The sequence below is a fragment of the Suillus fuscotomentosus genome (genome assembly GCF_016647785.1).
Source record: "Suillus fuscotomentosus strain FC203 chromosome Unknown F5891scaffold_7, whole genome shotgun sequence".
Classification (NCBI taxonomy): domain Eukaryota; kingdom Fungi; phylum Basidiomycota; class Agaricomycetes; order Boletales; family Suillaceae; genus Suillus; species Suillus fuscotomentosus.
Window position 1 is genome coordinate 540190 of NW_024539519.1, and position 25057 is coordinate 565246.

At 47.2% G+C, this 25057-nt stretch overlaps 10 protein-coding genes across 10 annotated transcripts; 5 read left to right on the forward strand and 5 right to left on the reverse strand.

Moving 5' to 3' along the window:
• Window positions 1-266: 266 nt before the first annotated feature.
• F5891DRAFT_1008900 (P-loop containing nucleoside triphosphate hydrolase protein) lies at window positions 267-2841 on the reverse strand. Its single transcript, XM_041360559.1, has 10 exons — window positions 2617-2841; window positions 2513-2563; window positions 2302-2462; window positions 1983-2252; window positions 1849-1926; window positions 1054-1151; window positions 818-1001; window positions 671-762; window positions 499-623; window positions 267-446 (listed from the first exon to the last, which is right to left on the reverse strand). The coding sequence occupies exons 1-10, from the start codon at window positions 2816-2818 to the stop codon at window positions 409-411; spliced, it is 1299 nt and encodes a 432-aa protein (XP_041230918.1). The 5' UTR covers window positions 2819-2841; the 3' UTR covers window positions 267-408.
• Window positions 2842-3001: 160 nt separating this feature from the next.
• Window positions 3002-3980, forward strand: F5891DRAFT_1008903 (uncharacterized protein). The gene is made up of 3 exons (XM_041360560.1): window positions 3002-3116; window positions 3166-3234; window positions 3292-3980. The coding sequence occupies exons 1-3, from the start codon at window positions 3040-3042 to the stop codon at window positions 3713-3715; spliced, it is 570 nt and encodes a 189-aa protein (XP_041230919.1). The 5' UTR covers window positions 3002-3039; the 3' UTR covers window positions 3716-3980.
• Window positions 3981-4040: 60 nt separating this feature from the next.
• On the forward strand, window positions 4041-5455 carry F5891DRAFT_685858 (uncharacterized protein). Its single transcript, XM_041372791.1, has 6 exons — window positions 4041-4421; window positions 4494-4682; window positions 4734-4913; window positions 4963-5028; window positions 5082-5190; window positions 5239-5455. The coding sequence occupies exons 1-6, from the start codon at window positions 4224-4226 to the stop codon at window positions 5322-5324; spliced, it is 828 nt and encodes a 275-aa protein (XP_041230920.1). The 5' UTR covers window positions 4041-4223; the 3' UTR covers window positions 5325-5455.
• F5891DRAFT_685848 (uncharacterized protein) lies at window positions 5456-7392 on the forward strand. The gene is made up of 4 exons (XM_041372790.1): window positions 5456-6331; window positions 6380-6584; window positions 6644-7111; window positions 7169-7392. Exons 1-4 carry the CDS (start codon window positions 5586-5588, stop codon window positions 7304-7306), a joined length of 1557 nt encoding a protein of 518 aa, XP_041230921.1. The 5' UTR covers window positions 5456-5585; the 3' UTR covers window positions 7307-7392.
• Window positions 7393-7428: 36 nt separating this feature from the next.
• F5891DRAFT_1253312 (galactose-binding domain-like protein) lies at window positions 7429-8473 on the reverse strand (the record flags this gene model as incomplete). Its single annotated transcript, XM_041369919.1, has 6 exons — window positions 7429-7655; window positions 7711-7819; window positions 7872-7975; window positions 8027-8120; window positions 8180-8208; window positions 8273-8473. 6 exons carry the CDS (start codon window positions 8471-8473, stop codon window positions 7551-7553), a joined length of 642 nt encoding a protein of 213 aa, XP_041230922.1. The 3' UTR covers window positions 7429-7550.
• Window positions 8474-8603: 130 nt separating this feature from the next.
• F5891DRAFT_685923 (uncharacterized protein) lies at window positions 8604-10300 on the forward strand. Its single transcript, XM_041372792.1, has 6 exons — window positions 8604-9112; window positions 9167-9327; window positions 9378-9513; window positions 9564-9689; window positions 9740-9916; window positions 9966-10300. Exons 1-6 carry the CDS (start codon window positions 8974-8976, stop codon window positions 9971-9973), a joined length of 747 nt encoding a protein of 248 aa, XP_041230923.1. The 5' UTR covers window positions 8604-8973; the 3' UTR covers window positions 9974-10300.
• Window positions 10084-11500, reverse strand: F5891DRAFT_1126123 (uncharacterized protein; the record flags this gene model as incomplete). Its single annotated transcript, XM_041364049.1, has 5 exons — window positions 10084-10295; window positions 10343-10663; window positions 10715-11203; window positions 11265-11357; window positions 11410-11500. The coding sequence occupies 5 exons, from the start codon at window positions 11498-11500 to the stop codon at window positions 10084-10086; spliced, it is 1206 nt and encodes a 401-aa protein (XP_041230924.1).
• A 733-nt stretch (window positions 11501-12233) lies between these two features.
• F5891DRAFT_685947 (uncharacterized protein) lies at window positions 12234-13337 on the reverse strand. The gene is made up of 2 exons (XM_041372793.1): window positions 12990-13337; window positions 12234-12935 (listed from the first exon to the last, which is right to left on the reverse strand). The coding sequence occupies exons 1-2, from the start codon at window positions 13193-13195 to the stop codon at window positions 12440-12442; spliced, it is 702 nt and encodes a 233-aa protein (XP_041230925.1). The 5' UTR covers window positions 13196-13337; the 3' UTR covers window positions 12234-12439.
• A 1691-nt stretch (window positions 13338-15028) lies between these two features.
• On the forward strand, window positions 15029-18275 carry F5891DRAFT_1008934 (uncharacterized protein). Its single transcript, XM_041360561.1, has 15 exons — window positions 15029-15475; window positions 15531-15639; window positions 15691-15892; window positions 15942-16026; window positions 16093-16317; window positions 16377-16454; window positions 16506-16625; window positions 16677-16718; window positions 16772-16841; window positions 16865-16959; window positions 17018-17165; window positions 17220-17269; window positions 17323-17503; window positions 17556-17653; window positions 17763-18275. The coding sequence occupies exons 1-15, from the start codon at window positions 15158-15160 to the stop codon at window positions 18027-18029; spliced, it is 2088 nt and encodes a 695-aa protein (XP_041230926.1). The 5' UTR covers window positions 15029-15157; the 3' UTR covers window positions 18030-18275.
• A 4520-nt stretch (window positions 18276-22795) lies between these two features.
• F5891DRAFT_944127 (uncharacterized protein) lies at window positions 22796-23182 on the reverse strand (the record flags this gene model as incomplete). Its single annotated transcript, XM_041374527.1, has 1 exon — window positions 22796-23182. A coding segment is annotated over one exon (387 nt), but the record flags the coding sequence as incomplete, so codon positions are not given.
• Window positions 23183-25057: the final 1875 nt, after the last annotated feature.

Below are 25057 nucleotides of genomic sequence, written 5' to 3' on the forward strand. Positions count from 1 at the left end.
CGTATGGTAGTAAATCTCCTTTGCTAGTCAGTGCAGTGATGTCCTACATATACATATGCATGTCTTATTTATTTTACCTGACTTTCATTTGCCAAGCCGTCCCGAATGGCCTGATTTTTCCCGGCCATTTTATGATGACATATGATGGATTCGGACTGCTGTTAGCGTCTGGTATAGTCAAGCTCAACATTTGTAAACTTTGTTGCCACGAACTTGAATGAGGCAGTGTCGCCTCAATGCAGCGCAATATCTGCGTCAATGACAAGGAGAAGCGACGTGACCCCAATGTGACATCAGGATTCTTCACAAAACATCGATCATCAAACAAAGCGATTATCTTACTTGCCTCATCTAGCACAAGTATGTATGCAACGTACAACAGCGCCAACTTCTTGACCATCCGTCGAATTAACCAGATTTCCAGTAAGCAATATCTCCGTCCACCACTGTCGTCCGTCCATTAGTGATAGTCTCAAGGAAACGACGGCAAGAACCCACTCTCATAAGGCTTGCCTTGCTGTCTCAGTTTACCTGCAGCCTTCACAGCAGCTTCGCTTCCATTCTCCTTGAGGTCCTCGTACGTCATGATTTCACCACAAACGAACTTGTTCTCAAAGTCCGAGCTGTATAAGTGTGAGAAGAGGTAGAATAAAAATAAAAATCAGCATACTGAATAACACCGGCCGCCTGAGGCGCCTTTGTCCCCTTGCGAATCGTCCATGCACGCACTTCATCAGGTCCACAGGTGAAGTAACGGATTAACTGTGATTAAAAATTCGGATCAATGACCGATCAGCGACCAACGGATGAGACCCACGTCAAGACTGGAGTACCCCGCCTGTGTTATCTTTCCGAGGGCACTCTGTGTTCCCGGTTCCTTTTGAGCCTCAGCACGCTCATCGTCTGGAAGTTGCGCAAGACGTTCCTCCAGTGATACAGAGAAGGGGATGAGAGGGTCCCCGGGGTTGTGTGCATCAATCCAGCCCTTGATCTTGGCTAACCTGTATGCGGGTGTGGGCTGTGGTGACAAAGAGAGTTGGATAAAAGCTGTACCACTTGTTCTTCTTGCGGATGTAGTCCTTCTCGCTGAGATTGACGAGGTAAGTGATAGGCTTGGCGGTCAGTAGGGTAAGGCCGTTCACGACCTCGATCTACGGTGGGATTAGCGTGTGCCAAGAAAGTAGCAAGTTTGTGAAGGTTAGAGGGTAGAAAGAACATTATTGAATGTTGGGGCGTTACTCCCGCTGAATTAAGCGAGTTTATGCTCTTTTCGTAGCTCAAAAATGATATCGAGATATGGTGTTTACCTGTAGGATCGTGGTCAGTATAGTAGATGAAGACCGCAGATGACAAAGAAGGAATCAGAAAAATAGTTATCTCAAAGGAATATTGGGGCGTTACTCCCTCCTCAACGAGCTGGGTTATCGAGCAAAGCTCTTTTTCATCGTTCAAAAGCGATGATGAGAATATCATATTTACCTGTAGGACGACGGTCAGCACGGTGGACAAAGATTGCGGAAGACAAGGGATAAATCAGAAAAATAGTTATCTCAAAGGAATGTTGGGGCGTTACTCCCTCCTCAACGAGCTGGGTTATCGAGCCAAGCTCTTTTTCATCGCCTAAAAGCGGTAACGAGAATATGATATTTACCTGTAAGATGGCGGTTAGTGTGGTAGATGAAGATTACGACAGCAAAGAAGGAATCAGAAAAAACAATTATCTCAAAGGAATAGTGGGGCGTTACTCCCTCCTCAACGAGCTGGGTTATCGAGCAAAGGCTCTTTTTCATCAGGGTACAAACCAAAGTGCTGGCAAAAAAAATAATGGCGAGGATAATGAAGACTTGCCTCTTTATTGTTCCACTCGCACTTCCTGACATCCTTGCCATCGACGGTAAGGGCCTTGTAGATTTTCTCAACTGTTGCCTACAGCGTGAGTCCGCACCAGCTACACACCAAACAACATTTCCAGCGAGACGCACGATTTCTTCTTTCCTAGCCTTATCCGCCAAACTGTTGTTGCCAAGCGATCGACCAGAGCGCTTGAGGCCGTCAAGGTGCTTCTCGACCCATTCAATATCCTTGAGGCGAAGCTCGGTCTGAATGATCTCCATGTCACGAAGAGGGTCAACATCGCCCTCTACATGGATGACTTCGGCGTCATCAAAGGCACGGACGACCTGGAAGATACCATCGACAGCGCGAACGTGAGACAAGAACGCATTTCCAAGCCCTGCACCTGTTGATGCACCCTGGCAATATGTCGGTGGACAAATCAGGGTACATGGGTCATGAACGTACTGCAGTAAGACCTGCAATATCAATGCAAGTGAGGAAAGCAGGCACGCGCGAGGCGGGCTTGTACAGATCGCAAAGCCAATCAAAACGCACATCCGGCACGGGGATGCGCGCTTCTTCTGGGTTGATTGTTGCGTATGGAAAGTTGGCAGCCTTTCCCAAATCTAAAATATTTTAGACTCGGACGCGTGCCCACAAAGGGCTATATCCGCACCGGTGTCGGATAGAACATTGAAGAAAGATGACTTTCCAACATTCGGAAGACCTGTACGGATTGTGATTGAGTCTGAATTCGATTCCAGGATGATAAGCGCATACCAACGATGCCGATCTTCAAGTTATTGCTTGGACGACCAAGCAATACCTTTTTCTCTGCAGCAGGAGCCTTCTTGGGAGGCATGTTCTTCTTCTTAGCTTGAAGTGTGTACGACGCAGAAAACGGCCGCAGAAAAATAAAACAAGACGCAGTAGATGTACGGGGAAGGCGATGCAGGCAGAATTGCCGCCATCGATCTATCATCTCCCAAAAAAAAACTAGTCACGAGCTCTGCAAGAAAGAGAAAAATTCGGGGAAGTTGTCCCTTTATGGCACTCTCACGACCGTAATACGGGGTAACTTTCGGCAGAATATATCCCAATATGGAAGGTATCCTGCCGATGGGTTGATACCTAAGCACTGCGGCATGCCACGCTCGCGGCTACCCAGACAACGACAAGCGCATCTTTCTTGTCAAGAACGCGATGAAGAGCGTTGTACTAGCTGTAATCGCGCTGTGGGCGTCGTGGGCACATGCTCAGACATTGACTGTCACAAATATGTATGATTATCAGCCCTTTATACACTGAGTTTTTGTCTTACTGGACCAGCGCCGGCGCTACAGTCGTGGAAGTCGTTACGACAAACCCTGTTAATGGTCTTGCTACAACACAAACACTGTGAGTGAATTCGTTGTTCATGATTTAGCCTTGAAGGACATGCTCATAATGTAACAGGCAAACCTTGACTACGAACTCTCTTACCACAAATACCCTCTCAACTCCTACTACCACTGGGCCACTCCAAACTATAGCAACTACTTCGACTACACAGAATCAAGGCCCTGTAGAACAACCCGGAACAACAGTCTTAACACCAGGGGGACCTACCCCATACACTTATACCACAACAAACGCAGCTGGCTCCACAGTCGCCGTGTTAGCAACCTTCACACCTACAGGGCCTGCCACTGTATTACCAACTCCAACAACTACCGGCACAGTCCTCAACTACTCATCGTATGTGGCTTCAGTCGGGACAGGCACAGCAGCAACGTCTGGTGCAACCCGCCGGGCATTTTCACTCTCCAGCGGTTGGTATGGACTGGTAGCAAGCACGATGCTTGGCATCGGTGGTGGTGCATACTTCATAATGTTATAAGGCGTACGTTTTATACCGATGTGAGGCAAAGGACAGTCGTAAATGGACTTTTGATGTGCGATGATCACATCAACTTCATGGCTGCTGTGTCGCCTAGTCACTACATAGACACTCGTTACATGTTATCTCGGGTTACTTTAGTTACTCTGGAGCCTGTTGTCCCCTTGGTCTATCGACAACAGTACTTATTCAGCTTGATACCACTGTTTGGACCCTTGCAATGTCATTTCATTAAATGAAATCCCTGTGTAGTAGTTACTAGTAACCGAAGCGGTGATCAAGCAGTGATGGAGTGACAAAGATCCTGCATATTATTATCGAGGAACGCGCATCCGTCGGATCGACCTAACATCGAAACCCCCGTGAAACCAGCATTGACCACGTTCCATCATAATTTGACTCCGCGATATTCTGCTTAACATCATTTGTGGGCTCGTTGCGGGCTCGTTGTGGACCTTGAAGCAGGTCCTGTGAGGCTGTGATCGTCACTTTTTCCTAACTTTCTCCCATGTTCAATCAGTTGCAATCGCAGCAACAAGTATCACAACTTGAAGTTCAAGCTCAGTCCAATGCAAGTCAGGAAGTACTCGCTGTCGCCTGTGTCATCGATGCCTCCCTAGCACTCGCTACAGAATGGACTCGTGTACTCACAGCGTACATCCTGCCAATTCTCAAGCGTCTGAACGAAGCATACCACGGGCATAATGTAAGTCTTACCCGGATCATTCTTCTGACAAACAACATGCTGAGTATGGGCCTGTATGGATGATATGTTTAGTTCCGACTAGCTTTAGTGACGTATGGCGCTGCGGATACATATCCCAGTCCGCTGTTATCACAACGTTTCTTTCTCTCCCCAAATTTTGTGATGAAGGAATTGCGTGAGGATCCCAGGAAATTAGGAATTGGTTCAGTAGTTGGTGCAAGGGGGCTATCCGCCCTGGAGGGAATGGTTGCTGCTATCGAGGTGCGTACCACCGTATCTTGACCCGCTTCTCACTCTAAGCTATGATGGAAGCTCTTTGACATCTTGCATGACTCGCTTGCCTTGACTGGTCAGAAGGATGGTCGAATGCACGTTTCGCATATAATACATATCGCTGGAAGTCCACCCGATTCTGCGCAAAGGCCCTTACGGAATACCCTTCCGTATCTCGACTCAGTATCATGGGACACGCTACCAGTAGAACTCAAGAAGGTTAGTACCCTCGAATCAACTTTTCACATTAATTTGACCTGCCTCATAGAGAAAAATCAATCTGAGTCTTGTCACACTACAACAAATACAACAGTTCCAGGATGTCCAGTCTGCCGTCAGTTCACATTTATGTCTGGCGCATTGTCATTCAAAACTCTTCTTCCTCAGACCTCAGCACCAGCTCTACAAACAAATCCCTGGTTCACTGTCTACCCACCACATATACTCATGCTTTCCGGATTTCCCCCACTGTCGCATGTGCAGACCCCAAAACTCAGTGAGCTTTCACGAACCTCCCTCCTATTCCCCCGCTCACAGATCCTAGACGTTGCAAAGCGTTCAAACGAATCTCCTCAAACACCAGATACAAAACGACAGAAGGGTCAGCGAGAAAAGCTCACCAGCACTTAGCCCGCGTCCTCCTGGAGGAGGTGCCGGTCCAGTAGGCCAGAGACCACCTTCTCGGCAGGTTCTCACACCTTCTGTCCCACCGTCCACCCTACCTCCACCACGTCCGCAATTGCTCCAACCTTCTCCCATACCTCCGCACGCAACCACGACATCTGCACCTAGCCCTGCAAAACCCCCTGCAAAACCTGTCGCACACCCACCTTCCAATGCTCCAAACCCTAATGCTCCCCCTACGCAACACACATTCCCCCCAATGTCAACATGGTAGTCGAGCGCGGAAAAGCTCTCGAAGTCGAGATTAAAGTCATCGAAGCCAAACTCCAGGAAGCACAATCTGCCGGGAACGCTGCAAATATCGAGTCGCTTCAGATGGAGCGCGTCACGAAATATCAGCAGGCGAGGAAGATCAAGACTATTTTGTATCAAATAGCGAATAGGCCTGCAATGGGTGGTCCGAATTCAGGTGCAGGGGGGTCGGGAGAAACGCCTCAATCTCAATCTCAATCTCAGTCTCAGTCTCAGTCTCAGTCTCAGTCTCAGCCTCAGCCTCAGCCCCAACTGGCGGCGAGCAACATAAAGTCGGAACATGTAGCACCGCTAACGGTGTCTGCGCCCGTATCTGCACCCATGGAGGAGCAGAAGCCAGTCACGGATCAGAAGCCACCGCTGACAGATCAGCAGGCACTAATACACCTCATGCAGGCGCGTTCGGGAACAACACCATACGCGAATCCAGAGCTCGCAGCGCAAATGCACAAGTTGCTCAACAAGACTGGTATCCCGGGACCAACCTTTTCCGGTTCACCTCAACCCCGACCAGCCCATCCGCCTGCCTCTGGATCTACCTCTCAGCATCAGTCTCAGCCCCAGTCTCAGCCCCAGGCCTCAACCTCGGCAATTCCAGGAGGGCCAAATCAATGGGAAGGCTCTTTCACTATACAGCATGCTGGACAACCAAAGGGGTTTGAAGTGCAGGTGGCCGCTGTTATGAGTTCTAAAGGTCAACCGTACGTCATCGGACAGTTTCTGTGGTCTAGTACTAATTCCTTGTGCAGCCACACGGAAACATGGCCCGAGAGAATGTTCATCGATATACCACAAGGAGGACTGAAGGATCCATCAGATTTAAAGTCGTGGCTTCAAAAACACCACCAATCTGCTGTGATAGCTCAGTTCAGGCCCCAAGCGCGAAGCATTGAACAGAAAAAAAATGACGCGGCTTATAATGCGTTGATGAGGATCATGATGGAAGCACGAACAGCGAGTGTTCCATTCATTCTCGCTTTCTGTCATTCCTACTGACAGTCTTTGATATTCAGTTTGGCATAGTGGCGTGGCAACTTCCTTCGGGGACTATATCACAGAATATGATCGTGTTCCCGATGAGTAACAAGCTAGTAGGCGCAGTGTTCCCTGTCACTGGACTTCCGGATCTGCCGGGCTCTGGCAAAGTTGACGGCCCAAAACCGCAACCGCAACTGCAACAACATTCACAACCACAACTGCCACTGCAACAACTACAACAACAACAACAACAACAACCCCCAGGCGTCTTCACCCCTGAGATGCTGACGCGACTTCAGGGCCTTGACCCGCAGCAGCAAAGGCGCTTCATGCAACAACTCGCACTCCAGCAGAAAATTCGGCAGCGGCAACGAGAAATCCAGCAGCACCAACAACTACAGGCAGGGGCAATGCAGCAGGAGGTACAGGCACCAGCACCTGGTGTGGGAATGCAGAATATGAGTCCGTTTTCGAATGGATCGAATATGCCAATGAATATGTTTGTAAGTTGTTATATGGTACACTTACGTGAGGATATATTGATGATTCGACATGAACAGGGCGGTGGTGGGGTACCACAGAGGCAAATCAATGGGGGCATGCAGCTTGGCGGCGTGGGGTCCACAGTGAATAGTGAGATGATGCAGTCGTTTATGCAACGGAGTGCGAATGGACAAGGGATGAACCCTCGTGATTGATGAGGCCGTCCTAATTTCTTCATTGGCTTTGGAGCCTGGTTCTTCAAGCCGTTGCTTGTCCCTGGAGAACAAAATGATGGATATATTGTGATGTAAGCGATGTCAAGCATGGTTTCAGACTTTTACATTGATTGTTATGTTCTACTATACATCATCACAAGCACTTGCATGCTATCTTGTACACACTTCAAGAACTTCACTGTTTTGTCGCATTGTAATTATGGTATAAGAATTCTGCATTTTATTAGGATTGCGTTGTATTGAATTTACCGTCTGTTCCCTGAATCTTTTCGTGATCGGCAAGATTAGCCTGAGTTTCATAGACAGTAATGACTGGATCGCTCTTGCGCTGAAAGAATGAACGAGTCTTAGAATCGAAAACAGTAGTTTGAGAACTGGCATACCTCAGTCCAATGACCAAGAAGACCAACATAATAAATTCTTGTCATGTCCGCACCCTGCGAGGCAGGGAAAAATAACGTCAGAGAGGAAACGTTGTTGAACTTTGCCGTCCTGGAGGGTGAATGTTGATATGACTCTCCCGGAGAGACGGAATCAAACGTACTTGACAGCGTACTCCGCGACATTTCTGTCCTGAGGGATGTCGAATTCTTGAACAGGCACCTTGTCAGAGATGTCGTTGAAATCCATGCTGGGCTGATTGGAAAACTACATGTGGGACGTGAATAATATGTCGTTAATTAGGGATTTAAGACCAACCAGAGCAACTTTTGTTGGGGTCTGGTCGCCCGGGCCCGTCTTCAACAATAGAGACCGAAGCTTGATGGATCCGGTAAAGGGGATACGTAGAAGTCTCAATAGAATGTTATTTGAGCTGCATAATGTCAAGATCTCGATTCAGCGAGACCTTACAGCTGATCGTCGGCATCCGACTCCAAAAACTAGAAATGATTTCAACATGATCAATCCCCGAACACAAGCACATGTATGAGAGGTATTACATACAGCTTCCTCGTTGTTCCTCTGATCCCAGGGTTTAACAGCGACTGAGCCTTCCCTTGTAGCGTTGAGTGCGACAACGTTGGCGCGGTCGATGTGCGGGAACAGGTTATCATTTGGGCCAAGGTCGCTGGTCCCATGATCATGATCATGGTCGTTGTCGTTACTCTCGTGACTACAGTGTCCGTCGTGATGATTGTGTGGCATGAGGAAACAATATCTCAGACATAGCGGTCATCGATCATATCCTACTCCAAATTGGCTACGTAAGCCAATCAAATAGACCCAAACAATGCTGCTAGACTCGATCAGCGTCGCTTTCTTTTGTCTATTTTCTTTCTCATCATCAGGTATAGCACCTGGTAAGTTTTCTAGTTCATCCCTTTTTTCATGATGTTACTAGTAATTTGCGTTCGATTCACTCGTCTTACACCAAAAGGTTAGCTCGCCCGCCAGCCCTGAGGCGAGTGAGCTGAGACAACCTTCTGCAGCCTCTGATTTTTTATCCTCATTCATTGAGAAGAAATTTGTGGATACTGACTTTTCTTCTATTCACAGGTTTTTTTGTAAAACTTTCTGGCGTATCTGTAGATTGTAAGACTGCGAAACGTTTATTTATTGTTGTACAACGTACCGATACACATCTTCCCTTTGATCAGTCATCGATCATCGATCATCGATCATCTGCTACTTTGAACCTGACGTCCATGACTGAGAATTCACAATCATCTACGCCTACGCAGGATAGTGACACATCTACACCAGGCTCCAGTAGTGCGGGAGATGCTCTCGCGACTGAGTTCAAGGTGTATAAGCCTCCAAACTCACCAACCACCAGCGCTCCTCGTAGGTTAACACGTTTTGAAAATGTTACCTCGTAACTAATCGTAAGTTCTATAGTAGAAGAACTGCCAGACTCCTACTTCACCCCATCTCCTGCCGACCTGAAGGCTGCTCAAGCAACATTAAGCGCCCGGACACGATCACTAGTTGATGCACCCCTACAAGTACGAGCTCAGCGAGAGGCAGCAGAGAAGTCAAAGAGAGATCGATGGCCAAATGTGTGTCTCTTTAGTCCCGAGTCAGTTGAGTTAGGGCTGAATACATGCAGACAACGATACGTGTCAGGTTCTCTGATCGAACACAGCTGGAGAAGATTTTTCCCTCTACGGACAAAATTCGCTCCGTGTACGCATTTGTGCGCTCGTCCCTCCGAGATGATGTAAAGCCTATCAAGTTCATCCTATGTTCGTGTGCTAGCAGCTTTCAATGGGTCGGGCTTTGACATCATTCGTAGATCAATCTCCTCCCAAGCGCGACCTGAAGGTATCAGACCCAAATGTCCGTGATTTAAGCTTGGCACAACTACAGCTCGCCCCATCATCAGTTCTCCTTCTGCGTTTCGAAGACGAATCTTTGAATGGTAGGTCCATTCGCCGTGAAGTCATGAATCGCTCCTCACGAGGCTCACAGGCACGAATGTCCCCGCACCCCTATTGCCATCCATTGCAGCAAGCGCCATTGAACTACCGAAACCCCCCAATGCTGAAGCTGAAGCTCGCAAGGTAGAGAAGTCTGCTACACCTCCCACAACAACGTCGAGCACAAGCACCGGGAAAAAGATACCCAAGTGGCTGAAGGCAGGTCTAAGTACGCGGCTTGCTTTGTTGGCTTTCCGTTTCTCATAGTTCATTCCCAGAAAAGTGAAAGGAAGATCAACATATGTATTATCTCAGGTCCCAATTCGAGGTCCACCTGTATAGTTGCCAGCTTCTACCATAGATCATCGCATGAAAGAGAAACAAGTGTAATTTACCTCAATACACAGGAAATGTTGGATCTATCTCATTCGACCATGCACGTAAGCCTCCGATAACATCTTTTACAATCAGATTGGAGTCGATTGCCCTGATGGCGTCCGCAGCGATTTGAGAATCGTTGCCTAATCTGCATAGAACAAACACCCGACACGACTTGTCTGAGGGAAGATGAGGCACTGGGTTAGCCAATAGGATATTGAGCGGGACACCTGAACACCAATAAGACGACTGCGCCTCTAGCCCGAAAATCACTTACTTGTAGACCTCGGAAGACGACATATACCAAACTCAGTTCTTGGCCGCACATCGATGATGGTATGATTTATGTTTGATTCGAAGACGGATTTCAGTTCTTTGACGTATATCCGCGATTCAGGCTCGCCAGCTTTGAGACCACGCTCTAACCAATTTGGCCGTGCGCCACCACAAAATGCCACATAATCGGTTTCTTCGATGGTGCCAACTTTCTGGCCCTCGATCCCACATGCAGCACAGGTAGGCTTCCTTGATCTGAGCTTCACGGTGCGAAACGGAGGGACAGATAGAGCGCTGAAAAGAAGTAGAGACGCTTTACCATCTTGGCAATCTTTCAGAAACTATAAGCCCTGCAACAGCTAGTACAACTCACCGTGGAGACCAGTGATAAGCTTTATCGCTTCAAGTGCCTGTAGATTTCCGATGATCCCTGTCACAGCGCCTAGTATACCTGTCTCCTCGCACGATCCTGCCATTTCTGGCGCAGGTGGCTTTGGAAATATGCAGCGATAGCAGGGGCCATCATCGCCTAGATTGTATATGCAAAGCTGGCCATCGAATTTCTGGGCGGCTCCACTGACGAGAGGCTTTTTGAGCCTTACGGCGCTATCAGAAAGGAGGTAGCGTGTGGGAGCATTGTCTGTGCAATCGAGGATCACATCGTACGGGGCGAGAATAGAAAGCGCGTTGGATGAATCGAGAGCAGTGGGACATACGTCAATATTGACGCGTGGGTTCAGAGCAGCGATGGCTTGGGCTGCAGACACAGCTTTCGGGCTGCCAATCGTATTATCCGTATGAAGTATCTGGCGTTGGAGATTGGACAGTTCGACCGTGTCATGGTCGATTATGCCTAGGCGACCTATCTAGCAAACGTGAGTTCCTCCGGGTTGCATGGTCGTTTGAGAAACGGGCCTACGTACCTACACCGGCTGCAGCGAGATATTGTAATGCGGGGCAACCAAGTCCCCCTGCTCCGACAACCACTACAGATGAATTCTGTAGTTTTAGCTGACCTGTTGGGTGATTTGCGTGAGCGGTTGCAGATGGATCCAGATTTTGGCCCACCTTCCAAGCCGAAACCCTCAAGTATCATCTGTCTTCCATACCTTTGGTAATCATCTGGATGCGACAGTCGTGAAAGATCGTTGTCGACCATTTCCATATGGTGCTTTTAAAGACTCAGAGCAAGTGGCACTATTATAAACGATAAAACGATGTTAAATTGGCTGATAGTGATCTCAGGATAGATTACATAATAAAAGTTCCCAGGACACTCCGCTTCAAGGAACGGTTGATGGCATCGCCAACACCTCAACCACGCCTACCGCTACCCACCTTCCTTCTCTCCCCTTTCACATTGTCTTCATCACTCGATGTTGCTGTGGATGACTTGTTCTCCGTCTCTCATCATGTTTTGTCTCATCTCCTTATAGCTCTTTGTGTTTTCATCCTTCAGTTCACAATCGTCCTCGCTCTTCGTGGTCTACAATCGTTCTTGCTTGCTGCTGTCTTTTGGTCTTATTGTCATTCCGTTTGTGGCAGACGTCATCCTTGTGTTAGTTTGATGGCTCTACATGCAATATATGATCTTATTCGTTCCTGCTGTGTGGCCTATAGGCATCTTCATATTTTCGGAACTTCCGAATCACATCGACGACCAACCATTTCTCAAATGCAGTGGTAATTATCCCTCCACATTCAAAGCCCGTCACTCTTTTTCTAGATATGGAAATCCGTCCTGGGACGGACCCTAACCCTATTCAACTTAACTTAGGGTTAGCTAGTTTTGGTGCGTTTCACTGCGCAGGTTGGAGGGTAGGTGTGGTAGCCTCGTAGGGAGCCGAGAGACTACAGGTCGGGTGTGGTGGGCAGTAGACGCGTGATGGCAAGGTGCTTGACCTTATAAGTGAGCAGAAAATACCTTACCGAGCGGTAATCACCTCATGATATCCAAGAGGCCAGAATGATCACTGTATTTTTGGTGTCAATATAGAAAATTATAACACAAGAGTCGATGACAAACGATCAATAAGGATCTATTATAGCAACACAGCTAGCAACCGTACAGCAAAGATACATGAGGGGGTGAGCTCGCCTAGGTGATCCTCTTCATTCCCAAGTGGACTTCGCACATGTGGCGCCACATACAGTCGCGCCGCATAGAACGTACTGCCGAGTTCGAACGCTTTTTATAATCACAATGGTTCCAGCGGCACTCTATCTGCGCTTGTGGGGGACCGGCATTGAAGTGAGTTTTACAGTGCGCTTTTAGCGCTTCTAATGATCCCCAGAATCCGCAGATTTGGGATGCGTCGTCGTGTAGCCATTTGCAAGGCAAGAGGGGAGACGAGCAATGGCTATGAGGTGGGAGGAAATATGAATGGTTGGTGGGTGAATGTTCTGAGAGGTGATGTATATTTTCACCGCGAGGCTGCGTTGAAAAGCGGTATTCTGCAGCCAGATGCGGAGGTATAGTAGGTGAGAGTAGTCCGCTCGAAGGAGGGATGGCGAAACCCTGCCACTGATACGACGACTCGTTAAATACGGTGGAATCGGTGGAATTCAAATGGTGGACTCGGACGTCGGGCCACCTGCGTATAATGGTAATTATGAGAAAATTAAATCATAGGGCGCGAAGGACACACCTCAGTAATGTGCTGCATGACGCAGGGTCGTGGTGCCGGACGCTGTGAAGGGTCACTGGGTGACTTTGCCAGGAGTCATAATTCGAAACACGTGTAAGCGTATTGGTGGTAGTTGGCGGAAAGTTAGTGGATGGATTGGCAGGGGCGCAACAGACATGGACGTCAAGGACATCTCGATTGATTGTCAGGAGCCGTCGGTCTAGCATGGTTTCACGGTCAAAGGACGAGCGCAAGCACAGGGTATACAGTAGGGCCTACACCTGAGACGCTAGCTGTTGCGAGAATTGATTAAGATAGACCCACAGTTTTATATGCTCACCAGGACCGCAGGCAGTGTGGACATGAAGCTTGGCAAGCAGAACCAATGATGCCACACCACTGCGAGTACTTACATCGTTGAATCCCAAAAAAAACAGATCGGCAGCATGATGAGATAGGCTATGCAGCTTCTGTAATAATGGCTGCCACATGGCTCGAAGGCGAACACAATTTAGGTAAGTGCAATAAGCAATTTTGCGATGGGGAGCGAGGGTGGAGGCGAGATCTCCCAGTCGTCGATCTCGGGGAAATCTTGTAAATTGTTTTCCATCGGATCTAGTTGGATTGATAAGCAGTGGTAACGAGGCTTGTCGCAACCAAGAACTTCTCTCATTAAGAGGACACGCACTTGTAGTGACTGGCGGAGTAGCGGAGAGTACAAATAAAGTGTTGGTATAAACCGAATAGACTCTTTGCGCCCACACACTCCTATTTTTTGTAATATCGGATTCCAAGAATTAGGACTCAGACAAAAAAGAAGCAAGATACAAGGGCCACATCATGTAAATTTCACTTCATGAGCCTCATGTCCTTGCTTGCACGTAATTGACAAATACGACAAGCTATAATTGGGGCTGACACGTAAAAAGAACTCCCAGAATTCTGGCATCCTTCCCACCATGCTTTCTCTGGCCTTCCTTGCACGTAGTTGACACTGACTCAGACACCCAAATTGTCCTTCCTCCCACGTAAGTGACATGAAGATCATCTAAAACATATATGGTTTTGGGGTGTTCTTCCTGTCAATTACGTGCAAGGAAGGACATACCTGTGCTCACCTTGACCTTCTTACGTTTCATAGAGGGTGGCAAGAGTCCAATACTATAAGATCTGATATGTATTCATCAAGGGTATTCTTTCAGCTGCAATGGATATCACACTAGGTCAGACACCTGCTGCCAACAGCCAAATCACTAGTAGTTGATTCTTAGTACATCAGTCTTGTGATTATTATTCAAATATTGACCAAACAGGGTTCTTACACGCAGTCACAGTGGAGCTCGACTATGAATCAGACAGTTGGGTTCTAAACTGAACAATTTGCGCCGCTTGGTCCAAGACTGGTGCCAACCGTACCAAGTGGTTGTTCAGTCTTACTACGTTTTCGAGCATCTTGATCAATCATCTTCGGAATACAGCTTGGAATGGTGATGATAACATTCATGCTGAAGCTAAAACGAGTGACTCTATCACCGCGCATCACACCCGCCGACTACTACAGTCCATTTCGGTCACAGAGGGTCCCTCACCATGGCTCCTCAAACCTGCGGGCTGGCAGCACCTCTGTCCCCCTGCTCTTCTCCCAATGTCATCGCAAAGTATAATGAGTGCTTGTCAAACCAGTTGCTTTTGTCATTTGGTGAAGAAATCGACACGGAGTGTATTGCGAAGAGCCACGTCAAAAAATTACATCTGGGAAACCCCAGGGACTCGTTGACAAATGATAGATCCTAAATTGCCACCCAGACCGTAGGGTGGAACGAGACAACTCTAGTTGGCTCATTACCGTTGAGCGATGATTATCTCCAGAGACGACGTACGAACATGAAATTAAAGGACCATAGTTTAGACTGTGACTTGAGGCCAAACCAGTTATGAAAATGGCTCAAGCTCAAGGATGGGTGGACTCTTGCCTGATGACTTCGACTTGAACCTCGTTGAGCGCAGAGGCGAACGTTGTAAGCGAATTTGCAATTCCAGTGATGATGGTCCTGACCAAGCCCTGAACGCGCCAGCGCCAACTTGGCGCGGTACTTTGTAACTTGGTTGTTTAGTAACTACTCAATTTACGCTTTTGAGCCTCATCTGCTGTGTAATTGGTATCAACCGTGAATCGCACCTTACCTTCGATGGATGAAGCTGAAACGAGTAACATATTCTATGTCCCGACACCCAGTCTCCCAAGCATTACACCTCCCAACTCATATGATCGTTTTCGGTCTCAGTCTGTCCCTCTCATCATAGACAACGGCTCCTCAAACCTCCGTTTTGGCTTCAGCACGTCTGCCTCTCCCCAATCTTCTCCCAATGTCATCGCCAAGTACAAGGAGCGCAAGTTCAACCAATCGTTGTTACTGTTTGGTGACGCAATTGATACGGAGAGTGGTGCCAAAAGCCAGGGCAAGACACCTTGGGAAGGTGATGTGTTGTTGAATTTCGATGCAATGGTGGGTTTCCTACATTGCTGATCTGTGTGGGTGGCGCTGAGGGTAGGTGAGTTAGGAACACGCGTTGGACTACGCATTTGTGAGGTTGGGAATCGACGCTGAGGGCATCGACCACCCGGTGCTCATGACAGAAAGACTCTGCTCGCCCCTGCATTCAAGAGCATGTACGTCCTTAAGCTCCTCGTGTTGACCACCTCACCGAACCAAATGCATAGTGACCTCCGAGCTCATGTTTGAGCAATATTCGGTCCCTTCACTCACTTACTGCGTCGACTCTGTGATGTCGTTTTATCATAATAACAAGCCCATATCCGGCAGCATATTCAGTGCTGACGGCCTTGTCGTTTCATTCAACACGGCATCCACATCTATTATCCCCATTCTCAATGGGAAAGGCGTGCTCAGTCATGCAAAACGGTCCGTATTCCTTGAGCTGAGGGAACCGTGTGTTGATCGTACTTGGCAGAATACCGTGGGGTACACAGCAATCAACGGAGTATCTCCTGAAGCTCATCCAGCTGAAATACTCTAGCTTCCCGACTGCGTGTGACGTCTGTACAAGCAAGCGTACGTTCATACGCTAGCTAAATAACTCCTTGGTTATTGACATCCTGCAGTGGATGTTGCACAATTTCTGCTCCTTCGCTACTGATTACCCTGCTGTCCTCCGTTCTCTCAAAATCCCCGCAAACATGCGCGCCGCAGAGCGCATCATCCAGTTCCCATTTACAATCCCTGTCGTTGAAGAAAAGACCGAAGAGGAACTCACGAGGATAGCAGAGAAACGAAAAGAACAAGGAAAGAAACTCCAAGAGTTGGCTGCAAAGAGCCGGATGGAGAAGGTGTGTCCCCTGTTCTCGCGACAAAAAATAAGGGTTTGATCAAGCTAATAATTTTTCAGTTGGCGAAGAAGGAGACTGATCTACAGTACCTCACGAGTTTGAAGGAAGGCAAGAGCGAAAACAAGCGCGAGTGGATGGTACTGACGAACGTAGTACCTCGCCAGGCATGTTGCTTAATTTCCCTACAGCATGTTCTTCAAGTCGAGGGTTTTGATGATGATGCTGCCCTCGATGAAACCATCAGGAAACTCGAGGTCGACGTTAAACGCTCGCGCAAGAAGGACCTTGATGGGCAAGACGATGTCATTGTGAGCATCGTGCATTATTGCTACTTACTCCCTTTTGACTCGTGGCTGTAGGAGGAACCTTCGTTCCCTCTCATCGATGTTCCGGATGCGGACGTAAGTCTCATGTTAATCCAAAGTGATGCATGGTTGAGTTTCCCGTTCCACAGCTCGATGAAGAAGGGATAAAAGAAAAGAAGAAGCAGAAACTTATGAAAGCCGGTTTTGATGCAAGAGCGCGTGCGAGACGAGAGAAGAGAAAGAACGAGAGGAGAAGGAAGCTGAAGAGAGACGAGAGGAGGGAGAGCGGGAGAATAACTTTGATGATTGGGCAGGTCGACTGCGCCGCGAGCAAGAGGTGTGGTACTTGCCATCTGCTCGCTTAGGATGCTCTTGCTGACCTTTCGGAGCAATAGACTATCATGAGCAAGATCAAAGAGCGGGGACGTCGGAAGGCTGCATTGTCTGATCGGAAAAGTGCAGCCGCGCAAGCTAGGATGAAGAATATTGCTTCTTTGGCAGCTGATGAACGCGTTTCGAAGAAGAAAAGGAAAGCAGGTGCAGGCAAGTTTCGTAATCCTTCTAATTAATTTTATGTTCTCAACACTTGCGATTCAGAGGACATGTTCGGAGCGGATGACGAGGACTGGCAGATTTATCGCAAACTCGTTCGTCGTACTTGCCTCCTAAGCGAATCATTCAATCTGACATCATACAACAGAATGCTGCGGCTGTATCATCAGATGAGGAGGAGGAATTTAACCAACTTCGGATCATCGAGAGCAAGCTCCTCATGTATGACCCGACATTCACGGCCCAACATACGCATGCATCCATAACATCTCAGCGATCGGCACTTATATCTGCCTTCAGACCACTGTATGAAGAGGGAGACATCGAGGGTTGTATCGACTCTCTTTTCAACGAATGAATGCTTACAGGAACCAATAATAGGAAGCGCACGGATACATCTGAACACGGAACGATGGCGCGTGTGCGAAACATACTTTTCACCGGGAATGGCTGGCGTTGACTCCGCTGGCCTCGGTGAAGTTCTTCAAAGCATCCTGGCAAGATTCACAGAAAGCTGAGAAAGCCAGGCTTGTGAAGGTCTATTTTGTGTTTCTCAGACCTTCCAGCTCCAACTCATGCAAAACACAGAATGTATTCATTACCGGCGGTCCATCGCAGTTTCCTGGTCTTCAAGAAAGACTTTATGGGACGCTTCGTCCGATTTTGCCGCCTGAGATGCATTTGGGTGATATCGTGCGTGCAGCAGATCCATCGCTTGATGCTTGGAAGGGTATGGCATCCTTTGCCAACACGGATGAGTTCCATCAAGTGGGTGTGACAGCAGAAGAGTATCAGGAGTGGGGACCGGAGAGGATTAAGAGGTGGTGGGGAGGGAACTGTAACTCGGCGGTTTGATAGCGTCGTTTATCTCATTCCGGTGATACAGTGTCATGATGTCCACCTTTTTCTCAAGAGAATCAAGTTGCGCAATGACATTGCAATCGGATGCATCTCATGTAGACCGTATCATAACATTGCACGACCAGAAATGCTCTGAATGGCTATCCGAGATGAATGGTCAATCGTCACGTAGATTACAAGCCAACTGCTCATTGTCTCCAGGATACAGGCCACCGGGCGAGCGATCTGCAATGGGATGTGGACAGATTGTTCGTTAACGTCATTGCGAAAACTTGCAGAGAGATTGAAGATTGGAGAGAGAATGGTTTCAATGGATTGCATGTACCATGCAGTACTTATACTCTACAAGCACTCCGATCACCTTCGGACGTTTCCTATCGTCAATTACAGTAATAGATGCTTGTACTACAACTACGCTCACCGTCATCCTTTCCACCTCAGTCTCTGTTGGAAACAGCGCCCGAATGCCATGGCGGCATCGCACTCTCGACAGTGTGGTGTATAGTTGTGCAGAGTTCTATCTGCCGCAGTGGTGATCACGCGAGCATTGATGAAATATCTTCAGGTGGTGCGCTTGTCCCACCAAAAATGAAAACAGAGACAGCAAGATCTGTTAGGAGAGAGATCAGTGCAGGCTGGGATTCAAAAGGAGACCATAGGAGACACAGAGATCGAACAATTGGAAAGCAGGTGGCGCTCAGCTGGAGCATGTACGTGGGGTAGACGCGAATTGGTTCCGCGGGATCAAACACTCCATGCTTATATATATTAGAATATTATATAGACTGTCAATGAAACAAGCGGATGTGGTCCTTTTGAAGCAGCAACATTGGGAGCTTAAAACCTAGGAAAGTATGCAAGTAGTGGCGTCTCTATCTCCAATCTCACTTGGGGAGAGCGTGATTTTTTAGGGATTGCTGTGTCGTAGTGCTATCAGAGATCAAAAGACTATGCGCCCTCCGACTTGGAGTCCGTCGACCAAGGGGAACACAACTGCAGAAATAATGGAAGTGAAATTAGTGGCCTGCGGGCATTGCGATCTGATACCCAAGGTTGTTGTCCTATTTGTGCTCCCGGTCCTGCTGATAACTTGCTGATGACCTGCTACTACTATGCCTCGATCAACCATTGGAAGTGGTTAGTCGAGACATGGTAGCAGGCGGCAGGATGGAAGAGGGAACCACTGTTGGCTGAGGCTCCCGTCTGCTCTTCCCTCTAGCTCCCAGTGTTTATCACCCTGACCAGCACTGGCATTTCATGTCCTCCTGCTATTAGTGAACGACTGTCATCAATCACTCTTCTGCTGAAGAAGCACTTCAATTTGTAGGGAGCGAGCTGTCAGTGGTCTGCTACGATTTAGTGAATGATACAAATTGCGATTAATCACTTGCATATTGCCCTTTGATTGTCCTTTTGTTGACTTTCCATATGCTTTGATCCATGGTACAAATGCACCGTGTTGCTAGCTTTTTATTGTCGGTGCCTGAGCTTGAAATTTGACTGATGGTGTGAGTTGGTATATTCAATTGTCTAGCAGCCAGAAGGGACCTCTGAGACGTGATGGCACATAATCTGTCAGTCACCTGACGTGAACATCATGCAGTGCAATCATCGAAAATGATAGAACTTTGTCAATATGAGCACACCACAATGCATAAAATTGGTCGACACAAGTACAGATACAATACAGGGTGCGAATGAAGACTAAGGCACCAATGAAGCACGATACAAATACAAATACTAGGGGTTGGCATTGCCACCGGATACCTTGTGGAGCCAGTTTTTTTGAAAATCTTACATAAGTTGCTATTACGATTCTCACATTTCCTTGTCTTTTTCCTCATTTCTTGATGTCTTTGTGTGCTACTTGAGCGTCCCGCCTGCAGATGATGGCCTTGGCGACTTGTGGTTCCTTAGATGTTGAGCTTCCATTATTTTTGAGAAACATGAACCCAAAGCTTCTGTCGAGTTTTCTTGTCCCCAACTACCTTCAAATGCAGTACTTCCAGATACAAATTCCCAAGCCAATAATCGTTTCAAGTGCCTTCATCTTCCCAATTAAATGCCCGGTTTACTAAGTCTCGTGCCAAATCAAGCGTCTCAGCATATACAATGGATATTGCAGGATCATTCGCAATCAGGTTCACAATACCTGTCAATGTTTAAGTGATTAACATTATCGTTGCAGATTTTAGCTCGTACAGTTGAACTCAGTGGGATTGTCATACAAAGCTTTGGTTGCTATGATGGAAGGCAACTCTGTGTATACCATGCTATCGCCGCTGGCCACGAAGATAGTGTGCATCCTGTCATTAGATTCGATGTACACATGATTACCCCCATGTAATTGATGTTCTACTATCCCTCCATATGTCAGTTCTGTTATCAGCAAGTCCATCTCTGTCAGACTCACTGAAAATGAAAGCACACTGATTGTCTGAAGTGTTTAACAGTTCAAATATGCTGGGCTGCATGGTGGTTTGATAGATACAATGTTTAGGGGCATCACATTATGAAATTTGCCTTCTGATGTCGGTAGAGCTGCTGTACCAACACCCGCACCCTCCCTCATTTGGACCACTGCTCATACCTTTGGCCTTGTGTCCTGATTGTGTGCGAGAAGTCATTTTACGATGTGGGACTTTGGCCACCATATTGGCCACATTTTTACAATTCAATATCATAATAACCTTCCTTAAACTTCTTTTCAGTACATGTGAACGTTGTTCAACTCTCCCCAGTGTGCCGCTGGATATTGTGCCTTTTTACTCAATCACAATCTTTGAATTTCTTCTCAGTCTCTTTGACAAGTAGACCCATTCTCTCATCTTCTATTCGCAGATCTTCTGATGGATGACAGATGAATAAGTCATCATCAAAATCTCTCAGTAACCTGATCGAATTGTGACCATGCCCTCTTGAAAGTGCAATGTATGCATTGAAAGGAGACAGTGCAAAACAAGTTGTTTTGCTGATGTCTATGAGTATGTGATCTATAGTTTGACCTTGAGCTTTATAGTCTGTGAATGCATAAGCAGCAGTTAGAGATAATTGTCGCCATGTGATTCTCGTTGACGGTGTGGTACCAATGGTGAACTTGCAATCCATAGGCAATAGTGGAATATGATGCGGTGGCAGACTGGGAAACTGGGGCAATTCACAGAAGTTGAGTTCGAGAATGATGATTGCTGGTGGATAGAGTAAGTAGGCTTTCTTTTCTTTGACTGCTTCTGCTGCTATCACAGGTTCTCTTAGATCTAAAACTATGTCGGCAATTTGTCCTCTTGATCCGTTGGATAGGTTGGCTGTGGTTGCGATGTTGCGTGTTACCATGACACACATTCCCTTTACAATGCAGTGTAGAGACTGATATCTCTGTGGCCTTGCAGAGGCTATATATGCGACCTGTCTCAAAGTACAGTTTGATGCACAAACTTGTGCCAATATCTTTCCAATCATTCCCTATGTGAAGCGAAACTCTCCCGTGCCAAGCGCCAATTGTGTGCTACCTTCCTGCGCATCAGCCGCCCCAAGCGCTGCATTCTCGCGCGCTTTCCCATGCTTGAAGCACCCTATGTTGCACATCCATCCATTGTCCAAACCAACCTCACTGGTATGTGTTCATATCATTTTCTCCATATCAGACCATATTATATTTTAATGATTGCTCAATTCTCATGTCATGGATCCTTATTACATACCTTACCTACTTGCTTTGGCTCTGCTTCAGGGGTGCATTTTTAGACATATATAAGCGCCTGTAGTTCATATTTTACATGATCAAATCATATAGAAGCTCCCTGCACCTCACTATCAGTGTAAAGCTCATCTGTCACATGCCATAGTCAGTATCTATTGGCAATAAGAATATCCTTAACATCTATTATGAACCTCTTCTTGTAAACCCACCTCGCGCTTTTCCTGTGCTTTGCGCCACTCAAGCACTACCTTCCCGCACATTGGCTGCCCCTAAGCGCTTCATTCTCGCGCTCGCGCCTCATGTGCTTTCCCATGCTTCACATCGGCCAACGAACGGCACCCTTTGCACCAACCCCTAGATCTCTGCTGCACTTGCTTCCCCTTTAGGGTCGAACACACTTGTCACTACAAGCATAGCAGCTTAGGCAAGCAGACCCAACACATAGTTCAGAATATCACCATCTGAATAGTTGTTTCTACAGCGGATCACGGTGGGCAAGTCTTCTGTCTCTTTTAGTGATAAATTTGCCACAAGCAACCATTGTGACGGTGATAGAGGAGCTTCGTGTGCCAAGTCCTCCACTGGACAAATATACATCATCTCTCCAGACAACAAGCTATGTTTTTCTGTTGCATGTGCGTTCCATCAAGATCGTACACTGTTTCGAGGTGTGATCAGAACTGCATCATTCCAAGGTGCTACAGAGAAGTTGGGAATGTTACAGTCATCATTTGTCAAAACCAGTCGTTGAATTTCGTGCAAGTCTTCATTTGTGCAAGCACCAATTCTTGCATGCTGAAGAATGCCATCCCAGACAGTGTCTGTCACCCGAATTTGTTGTTGTAACTCAACAATGGTATTGAACTGGAGGAAGAGATTTCTTCCGAGTTGTGATTTTGAAGAGTGAGGATGTTGTGAGTATAATGCGCTATTGCGACCTCCTATAGGTGGAAACTGGTGAAAATCGCCCAGTAAAATCGCACTTAGTCCAGCGAGGGGACTGTCAATCACTTGTTGTGGTATCCCTTCATTAATCAATCTTGATAAGCATCAACCAAAGTTAAGCAATAAATGTTATACCTTCTCCTGCACGAAAAGCGGTTAATACTTGGGATAGAAGCCATAAGACTTCTGTCGTTAACAAACTCATTTCATCTGCAGTCAGGAGCCATTTTCCTTGCATATTAGCGCTGCAATGTTTTGCAGTTTCTTTCATTGGGTGAAAGATCCAGTTGTCTGAACAGGGAAGACCTTTTTTGGCTGGAATGGTCGCCCAGGAATGCAGTGTTTTTCCTCTGATTTGCAACGCTGCAATGCCAGTCAAAGCTATCTTTGCCAGCTGCTGGGAACATCCCAAATTTTGGAACAAGGCAGTGATAGCATGTAATAGACAAGTTTTTCCTGTCCCACCTTGTCCATGTATCACCATGAACAGTTGAGGAGGATTTTGGCCTCACAGGAGATCAACCACATGGCATGACACAATCATAAATGCTAAGGCTTGTTCCTTGTTCAAATGGGTGGGTGGTAAGATGACAGATTGAACTGGCAGAAAGTGTTGGTCTGTGATTGAAAGTGCGACTGAAGGAGATGATTCTGTGTGTGAATTGAGAAGTGCATTGTTGATTTCGACAGAACCTATTGAGTCGCTGGATTTTGACAGGCAGTTCATGGACTCCATATGATCACTGGTAGATTCTGTGATACAATGTTCCCAAGTAACAGTATTTTGCAAGTCTTCTTCTGATGCTGAATCTGCGGTCTTTTTGAGCCCCTTCAGTGACAAATTCCGTATTATACGGGCCACCCGACCTCCATAATATCCCGTATGAGACGGGCCAGCTGATCATGGGCCCATGTTGTGTATATTCTCGATGATGACGGATGGGCCGGGACTCATATTATTTCCGATGGAGACGGGTGGGCCCATGTATGCCAATGATATATATATCCTTAATGTTGACGGATGGGCCGGGGGAATATGATCATTCATGGAGATGGGTGGGCCCATCTGGGTAATATGTAGAGTAGGATATTATAGACAGCTGGGCTGAAGAGAGATGTAAGGCAAATATTGTTATATAGATGGGCGGGCCGACGTGGGTGTATTATATATATGGGTGGGCCGAGGTAGGGGAATATTACATAGATGGGTGGGCTGACGTAGGGTGTATTACATATACAGGTGGGCCGACGTGGAATGTATTACATATACGGGTGGGCCGACGAAAGAGATATCAAATAGACCGGTGGGCCGAGGGTGCTATAAAATATTTATTACATAGACAGGTGGGCCGAGGTGGGGTATAATTATATAGACCGGTGGGCCGATGTAGGATGTATTATATAGACCGGTGGGCCAACATAGGATGTATCACATAGACGGGTCGGCCGACGTGGGGGATAATACATAGACGGGCGGGCCGACGGGGGTGTATTACATATATGGGTGAGCCTAGATATGTTCCATCAAGACATACAGCTGATGTAGCCACCAGCGAATCAAACACATAGGATACATGTACACTATCAGTGCATATACCTACCATCAACCACCAAATCTAAACCCCTAAGCACAAAAACATGAATCTATCATGTGTGGCATTGACCAATAATCCAGGACTGAAGTGGAAAAACCCCACACCTGAACCCTGGTGTGCAACAAATCCTATTTCTAAGCATGGACACCAGAAGCACAACACTCACAAAAATATATATGTCAAATTTTCAGTGCCAAACCCCAAACCGAGATGTACCAACCCCCGAACCCCGAAACCCGAGAGTGCCGGGTCTCGGGTCTCGGGTGTCCGGAACTCGGAACTTGGGAGAATTTGGGGAGATCAATACAATTTAATTTACAATCGAGTTGATTGACAACACATTGACTTACCCATGTTTTGCAATATATTTTTGTTTAGACATACCGAGTTCCGAGTTCCGGACACCGGAGACCTGAGACCCGAGACTGCCGGGTCTCGGGTGTCCGGAACTCGGAACTGGGGAAAATTTGGGGAGATCAATACAATTTGATTCACAATCAAGTTGATTGACAACACATTGAATTAACTATGTTTGCAATATATTTTTGTTTAGACATACCGAGTTCCGAGTTCCGGACACCGGAGACCCGAGACCCGAGACTGCCGGGTCTCGGGTGTCCGGAACTCGGAATTCGGTATGTCTAAAAAAATATATATTGCAAACATAGTTAATTCAATGTGTTGTCAATCAACTTGATTGTGAATCAAATTGTATTGATCTCCCCAAATTTTCCCCAGTTCCGAGTTCCGGACACCCGAGACCCGGCAGTCTCGGGTCTCGG

What these genes read in the sequence shown, in the direction of transcription:
- F5891DRAFT_685858 (XM_041372791.1), top strand. Translation starts at nt 4,224, where the DNA reads ATGTTCAATCAGTTGCAATCGCAGCAACAAGTATCACAACTTGAAGTT. An exon ending in GAATGGTTGCTGCTATCGAG is followed by an intron (nt 4,683 to 4,733) that starts GTGCGTACCACC and finishes CTATGATGGAAG; the next exon opens with CTCTTTGACATCTTGCATGA. An exon ending in TGTGCAGACCCCAAAACTCA is followed by an intron (nt 5,191 to 5,238) that starts GTGAGCTTTCAC and finishes CACAGATCCTAG; the next exon opens with ACGTTGCAAAGCGTTCAAAC.
- F5891DRAFT_1008903 (XM_041360560.1), top strand. Translation starts at nt 3,040, where the DNA reads ATGAAGAGCGTTGTACTAGCTGTAATCGCGCTGTGGGCGTCGTGGGCA. An exon ending in ACATTGACTGTCACAAATAT is followed by an intron (nt 3,117 to 3,165) that starts GTATGATTATCA and finishes TTACTGGACCAG; the next exon opens with CGCCGGCGCTACAGTCGTGG. An exon ending in CTTGCTACAACACAAACACT is followed by an intron (nt 3,235 to 3,291) that starts GTGAGTGAATTC and finishes ATAATGTAACAG; the next exon opens with GCAAACCTTGACTACGAACT.
- F5891DRAFT_685947 (XM_041372793.1), bottom strand. Translation starts at nt 13,195, where the DNA reads ATGCTAGACCGACGGCTCCTGACAATCAATCGAGATGTCCTTGACGTC. An exon ending in TCATGCAGCACATTACTGAG is followed by an intron (nt 12,936 to 12,989) that starts GTGTGTCCTTCG and finishes CATTATACGCAG; the next exon opens with GTGGCCCGACGTCCGAGTCC.
- F5891DRAFT_1008900 (XM_041360559.1), bottom strand. Translation starts at nt 2,818, where the DNA reads ATGATAGATCGATGGCGGCAATTCTGCCTGCATCGCCTTCCCCGTACA. An exon ending in ATCCGCAAGAAGAACAAGTG is followed by an intron (nt 1,002 to 1,053) that starts GTACAGCTTTTA and finishes ACCCGCATACAG; the next exon opens with GTTAGCCAAGATCAAGGGCT. An exon ending in GCAAGGCAAGCCTTATGAGA is followed by an intron (nt 447 to 498) that starts GTGGGTTCTTGC and finishes GACGGACGACAG; the next exon opens with TGGTGGACGGAGATATTGCT.
- F5891DRAFT_685848 (XM_041372790.1), top strand. Translation starts at nt 5,586, where the DNA reads ATGGTAGTCGAGCGCGGAAAAGCTCTCGAAGTCGAGATTAAAGTCATC. An exon ending in ATGAGTTCTAAAGGTCAACC is followed by an intron (nt 6,332 to 6,379) that starts GTACGTCATCGG and finishes TTCCTTGTGCAG; the next exon opens with CCACACGGAAACATGGCCCG. An exon ending in ATATGCCAATGAATATGTTT is followed by an intron (nt 7,112 to 7,168) that starts GTAAGTTGTTAT and finishes CGACATGAACAG; the next exon opens with GGCGGTGGTGGGGTACCACA.
- F5891DRAFT_685923 (XM_041372792.1), top strand. Translation starts at nt 8,974, where the DNA reads ATGACTGAGAATTCACAATCATCTACGCCTACGCAGGATAGTGACACA. An exon ending in ACCAACCACCAGCGCTCCTC is followed by an intron (nt 9,113 to 9,166) that starts GTAGGTTAACAC and finishes TAAGTTCTATAG; the next exon opens with TAGAAGAACTGCCAGACTCC. An exon ending in CGAAGACGAATCTTTGAATG is followed by an intron (nt 9,690 to 9,739) that starts GTAGGTCCATTC and finishes CGAGGCTCACAG; the next exon opens with GCACGAATGTCCCCGCACCC.
- F5891DRAFT_1008934 (XM_041360561.1), top strand. Translation starts at nt 15,158, where the DNA reads ATGGATGAAGCTGAAACGAGTAACATATTCTATGTCCCGACACCCAGT. An exon ending in GCCCCTGCATTCAAGAGCAT is followed by an intron (nt 15,640 to 15,690) that starts GTACGTCCTTAA and finishes CCAAATGCATAG; the next exon opens with TGACCTCCGAGCTCATGTTT. An exon ending in GACTGCGCCGCGAGCAAGAG is followed by an intron (nt 16,960 to 17,017) that starts GTGTGGTACTTG and finishes TCGGAGCAATAG; the next exon opens with ACTATCATGAGCAAGATCAA.